The 6,140-nt window shown below is 65.4% G+C and overlaps 1 protein-coding gene across 2 annotated transcripts; it reads left to right on the forward strand.

Annotated features, from left to right (window-relative positions):
* The first annotated feature begins 1,598 nt into the window (after positions 1–1,598).
* LOC120393314 (HLA class II histocompatibility antigen, DR alpha chain-like) lies at positions 1,599–5,799 on the forward strand. 2 transcript variants are annotated; one of them, XM_039517849.1, is made up of 5 exons: positions 1,599–1,719; positions 2,930–3,187; positions 3,951–4,232; positions 4,599–4,749; positions 5,041–5,799. In XM_039517849.1, the coding sequence occupies exons 1-5, from the start codon at positions 1,638–1,640 to the stop codon at positions 5,042–5,044; spliced, it is 777 nt and encodes a 258-aa protein (XP_039373783.1). In that variant the 5' UTR covers positions 1,599–1,637; the 3' UTR covers positions 5,045–5,799. The 2 variants fall into 2 exon arrangements, with proteins under 2 accessions (XP_039373783.1, XP_039373784.1); XM_039517850.1 differs by lacking the exon at positions 5,041–5,799 and having other exon boundaries at positions 4,599–4,753.
* The last annotated feature ends 341 nt before the right edge of the window (positions 5,800–6,140 follow it).

Consider the following 6,140-nt stretch of genomic DNA (forward strand, 5'->3'; position numbering starts at 1 on the left):
CGCTGCCCACGGCCCCGGGGATTGGGCACCCCCAGCCCAGGGGCCAGTCAGCACCGGGGCTGGGCAGCATCACCAGTCGCCAGGCAGAGCCGGCCCCAGCAGGGCTCGGTTCCCTACTTCTCCCTCGCAGGGGGCAGAGCAGGGCCTGGGGTCGGGCTGCAGGACTCGCCCAGCTCCTGCCATGGCCCTGGGGCAGCTGGAGAGCGGGGCCAGCCCAGGGAGCAGCCCCCACCAGAGCAGGGCCCCCCACAACGGGCCTGGGATCAGGGCCGGCTATATAGTTTTCCGCCACCCCAAGCAAAATAAATAAATAAAAGCTGCAATCGAGGTCGGGATCTCTAACGCCGCCACTTCATTCTTCGGTGGCAATTCGGCGTCCGGTCCTTCCCTCCGACATGGACAGAAGGACCCACCGAAAAGCCAGACATGCCGCCCCCTTCCAGGGGCTGCCCCAAGCACCTGCTTGCTGGGCTGGTGCCTAGGGCCAGTCCTGCCTGGGATGCTCCATCCCCAAAGGCGGATTACAGTTTTGTCCGGCCCTGGGCCACAGCAAGAGGGGCCCTCTCCCCACCCCTTCCACCTGTAGTCCCCCCCCTGCCCACGGCTCCCCCACACTCCTGCTGGGTAAATGAGGTTCCTACATGGGGCTTCCCGCACCCACCCAGTGCTTCTGCTGGGGAGTGAGAGGAGTTTCAGGAGCCGGCTGGGGAATGGAGGGGAGCCCAGACAGGGCTCTGACCCCACAAGGGGGCTGTGGTGCCCCTGGGACCCCAAGATGGACCTAACAGGGGGGATCCGGTTATCTGTGCCTGCAAGACCTGTCTGGGCCTGTGTTCCTGTCGGCTAATAAACCTTCTGCTTTACTGGCTGGCTGAGAGTCCCGGTGAATAGCAGGCAGCCGGGGGTGCAGGGCCTTATGTCCCCCACACTCTGTGACAGTGTGACCCCCCAGTGCAGAGCTGGACTGGCCAATCCCCCCATGTGCACATACCCCCATGTGCAGAACAGGGCATCTGTGGCCAGAATGAGTGCCATATGGGGGGGTGCTGTCCCTACACCAGGGACAAACCCCTCCTGGTGGTTCTGGATCCACTCTGGGCTGCCGATAAAGCTGCACCCCCCCAGGAGCAGGTCCCTGGCTGGGGATTTGCAGTATTGCCAACCCCAAATGTTCAAAAATCCTGCGATTCTGTACAAATCCCAGCAGTGGGGTTTATTTGCCTTCTGCCCTTTGAGCCTTAGGGTGCCAGGGGGTCACAGTCTGAAGTTCTCCCCACAGCCTGAGGGCTGGATACTCCCTTGGTCTCTAAGAACGAGGCTGGAATTGTCCTAGACCCACATGACTCCTGGAGTTGGGGCTTTAAGAAAACACAAGAATTATCCTGACTCGTGACACAATCCTGCGAGCCGGGAACCCTGAATTTCTCCATCTCCTCTCGGGGAGGCTCAGCACTGCTGCTCTGCCTGGTAACAGCCTGGTCAGCACAGGGATTTCTGCCATTGGGTGCAGGCCCCTGGGCCGGGCTCCCCTGGCCAATGCCAGCGCTGCCCCCCCTCCCCCCCCGGGTGTGACATGTGGCCCCCCGGCCCCCTAGTGCTGCCGGCCCCGCACCCAGCCCAGTGCCTGGGGAGAGGAGATGGGTGCAGGACGGGGCGTCCCTATGGCCCAGCTGGCCCTGCTCACCCTGCTGGCCCTGCCGGGCACCGGGGCAGTGACAGGTACGGGTGGGGCGGGGGCTGGGACACCTGGGCCTGGGCTTCACCCCCAGAGCACCTGGCTCCCACCCCCAGGGGAGGGGACAATGGGGGCTGATGGGGCAGAGAGAGGCATGGGATGAGCCAGTTGGGGTGGGGGCTACTGGGAGGAGGGGCTCACCCCATAGTGGGGAGGGGATGGGATGGGCAGGGAGGAGGATTGGGGCTGATCGGGGAAGGGTGGGGGCTGCAGGGAGGGGAGGGTCTCACCTCCATGCCAGTGGGGAAGGGGAGGCTGGTGCGGGGGCAGCAAAGGGATCATGGGGAAGTCGCTGTGGTTTGGGTACGACACAGCCCTGCCCTAGGGGTGCAGCCCCCCTCCCCCACAGGGACTCGGGGCCTGATCCCCCCAGGGGGCGCCAGGCCCAGGGGCGATGGGGGAACGTTCCCCAAAGAGCCGCGCCAGGGCCAGACCCTGCTGAGCAGTGAGTGCGTCTGTGCAGAGCAGGGAGCCCCTGGCCCCGCTCCCCGGCCTGCCCCATTGTCCCCATCCCCCCAGGGCTCAGACCCACGGTGCCGGGGGGGCTCTGTGGGGCCGACTCTCCTCGGCTGGTGGTGGCGGGTTCCCTCCTCTGCAGTCGCTCGGTGAGATCCTGCCGGGCGAGCTGGGGTCAGCGAACGACTCCCTAGGATGTAGGTGCCCAACTCCCTTGGGCCCTGGGGACTCCCAGCCTCAGCCCGGAGCCAGACCCCTCCCCCCCGGAGTGTGTCTGACCCCCCAGTGCAGCTTTAATGTCTCTGGCAGGGGAGTTCCCGGGTCTCCCAGTGACTGGCCCTGGGGGGTGAGCGTCAGGGGCCAGGGACTGAAATCGCCCCGAGAACCAGGTCATGGCACTGCCAGAACACTGACCGAGCCTCACGCACAGATGGCAGAATGAAATGTCTTATAGTCACAGCTTCCAACTTCCCCCTCCCACATGATTCTGGACCCTTCCCAAGCTAAGTGGGTAGAGACCTGGTCACTACTTAGATGGGAGACCTGCAGGGGGCACAGTAGGGGGCGCTGTCCTCTCCCAGGCAGCACTGACCCCAATGCAAGAGCACGATACCAGGGGTCACTGCTCCCTGCGGCTGCTTTCCCCTCACAGGAGCGAGTCCCAGTGTGAATACCAAGGGAGGTGGAGGTTAGGGGACGTGTGCAGGGAGGCTGGTGCTGACATTCATCTTCCCGCAGGGGACCACATGCACTCTCAAGTGAATTTCTATCAGCGCACAGACCAGTCCCAGCAGGCGTCGGGCGAGTACATTCAGGACTTCGACCAGGACGAGATGTTCCATGTGGACCTGGAGAGGAAGGAGACTGTCTGGCGCCTGCCCGACTTCAGCAAATTCACCAGCTTCGAGGCACAGGGAGCCCTGAGCAACATCGCTGTGCTGAAGAACAACCTGGATGTCATGATTAAGAGGTCCAACCACACGCGGGCCCAGAATGGTACGGCACGGGATGGGCAGCTTCTCTGTCAGGCACTGCTCTCGGGCCCTTGCTCCCATGGGCCTAGTACCAGACACCATAGAGACTTCCCAGCCCCTGCAGGGCTCCGGGGGCCAGTCAGCCGGGCCAGGGCTCTGCAGGGCAGGGGGCCCGGGCAGTTCTCACCCTCCAGGCTGGGGGCCCAGGGCAGCTCCTTTGCCGAGGGCTGTTCATGGCCCCTGCCCAGCGCCAGGCCCTGCCCCTGAGGGATTCTCTCCCCTGCCCCTTGTGCCCCCTGAGCCGTCAGTGCAGGGAGCTGGGACGGCCCCGGTGACGCCCCACAGTCCTGGGGAGAGACCCCTGAGCTGGAGCGTGAGCACCAGGGACTGGCTGGCTCAGGTGGGCGGGGAATGAGACATGGGGCCTGTCCCCTCTGGGGGGCGCTGGCTCCGATCCAGCCTAGGGCAGGGACTGGCTGGCTCAGGGGGGCAGGGAATGGGGCAGGGGCCTGTCCCCTCTAGGGGGCGCTGGCTCCCATCCGGCCCCAGGGCAGGGACTGGCTGGCTCAGGAGGGTGGGAATGGGGAATGAGACATGGGGCCTGTCCCCTCTGGGGGGCGCTGGCTCCAATTCGGCCCCAGGGCAGGGACTGGCTGGCTCAGGGGGGCAGGCAATGGGGCAGGGGCCTGTCCCCTCTAGGGGGCGCTGGCTCTGATCCAGCCCCAGGGCAGGGACTGGCTGGCTCAGGGCCAGGCAATGGGACCCACTGACCCCTGTCTCCCCAGTGCCCCCTGAGGTGACCGTGTTCCCCGAAGACCCCGTGGAGCTGGGGGAGCCCAACGTCCTGATCTGCTTCGTGGACAAGTTCTTCCCGCCGGTGCTCAGCGTGACGTGGCTGAAGAACGGGCAGGAGGTGACGGGGGGCGTCTATGAGACCGACTTCTACCCCCGCCAGGACTACTCCTTCCGCAAGTTCTCCTACCTGCCCTTCCTCCCCAGCCAGGGCGACTTCTATGACTGCCGGGTGGAGCACTGGGGGCTGCCTGAGCCCTTCACGAAGCACTGGGGTGAGGCCGGGGCTCCCGGGGACCCTGCTGGTCACAGGGCTGGGAGCCAGGACTCCTGGGTTCTCTCCCCAGCTCGGGGAGGGGAGTGGAGGCTCGTGGGTTAGAGCAGGGGGGCTGGAGGCCAGGACTCCTGGGTTCTCTCCCCAGCTCGGGGAGGGGAGTGGAGGCTCGTGGGTTAGAGCAGGGGGCGGGGCTGGGAGCCAGGACTCCTGGGTTCTATCTCGGCTCTGGGAGGGGTGTGGGGGCTGGTGGGTAGAGCGGGGGGGCTGGGAGCCAGGACTCCTGGGTTCTCTCCTTGGCTCCGGGAGGGAGGGGCAGGAACAGCCCCCCTCAGTCCATGCCCTGTCCCTCTCCCCCTCTCTCCAGAAGCCCAGGTGCCCACCCCCGTCCCCGAGACCACAGAGACCCTGGTGTGCGCCCTGGGCCTGGCCGTGGGCATCATCGGCATCATCGCGGGCACCATCCTCATCATCAAGGGGATGAAGATGAACGCTGCCCGCAACCCGCGGGGCCCCTTGTGAGTAGCTGCTGCCCGGGGAGGCACCCGCTGCACCCACAGCCCCTGGGCCCACCCAGCACCCCCTGGGGAGAGTCCCCCTCCCAGCCAGCCACAGCCCCTCTCCCACCCAGCACCCACTGGGCAGACTCCCCACCCGCTGTGCCCCCACACCCAGCTACAGCCCCATGGCCCACCCACACCCCCTGTTTGAATGGGAGACTCCCTGGGGGTGCTGGGGAACGGCCCCGATCCCTGCCAGCCTCGCATCGGGTCCAGGTCTCCTGGTAACCGACCCTGTTTGCCTTTCAGATAAACGCGGGGAGGAGCCGGGGGCCTCGAATCCTCCAAGTGCCTTCGTGAGACCTGTTCACACACACAAACACCCAGCACTGCCCTCAGCATCCCTGCTCCGCTCCCATCAGTCCCAGCTGCTGTACACAAGGGGGAGCCCCCCGGCCCTGTAATTGCGTCGAGCCAACCCGCTAGAGACTCACTGTTGAGCCGGCGCCTTGGACTTCCCTTACTCAGCCCCTGCTGGGCTGGGGGGGGGCACCTATCCAGGGAGAGGGCTGCTGCCCCATGGGGCTGGGAATGGGGGTCGCCCCCTCGTCGGGGGCAGCAGGGCCCACGGGGCTGATCCAAACCCCACTGCCATCATGGGGAAGGTTTCTCTTGACTCCAGTGGGTGCTGGATTGGGCCCCGAGCCCGGCCCCTATTGGCCAGAGGCTGCTGTCAGTCACCCCAGGTAATGCCCCTCCTGCCATTACCGCGAAGGCTTTGGGCGCATGCCTGGGGTGGGGGGCCAGCAGCCCCAGTTAAAGGCCTCATTGTGCCCGTGTGCGGCTCCCCCGGGGTCCAGCCCTGCTGAGCCCAGCGCCCAGCGCGGGGTCTGTGTGGGACGGGCCCAGTCCCTGTACAGCCCCCGCCCTGCACCCCGGGTGTGTCACAGCCCTGCGGCCCCATCGCTCTGCAGCTTTGCTAACAGCAATAAAGTGGGTTTGGGACGTTTCTGGGGTTTTGATCCTGATTTAAAATCTGGTCAGTCTGGGCCGTGCCCGCGGCAGCCTGTGTTATCCCATCCCAGCCGCAGTCTGTCCAGAGGCACCGGGTTACACCGAGAGTTAAGGGAGTTTGGTATGAGGGCTAAGGAAGGAGCCAGGACTCCTGGGTTCTGTCTGAGCTCTGGGAGGGGAGTGGGGGCTAGTGGTTAGAACGGGGGGGACTGGGAGTCAGGACTCCAGGGTTCTATTCCCATTTCTGACACTGACTTGCTGCAAGGTGTGACACTTCCTATGCCTCAGTTTCCCCTTGTGTGAAATGTGGTCAGTCTCTTCCTGGGCAGTGGTGGGGGCAGCTCTGAAGCTGAGGATGGTCCACGAAGGGCTGAGATCATCCCATGGCTGGGAGC

This window comes from Mauremys reevesii, unplaced genomic scaffold (assembly GCF_016161935.1).
Source record: "Mauremys reevesii isolate NIE-2019 unplaced genomic scaffold, ASM1616193v1 Contig18, whole genome shotgun sequence".
Classification (NCBI taxonomy): domain Eukaryota; kingdom Metazoa; phylum Chordata; order Testudines; family Geoemydidae; genus Mauremys; species Mauremys reevesii.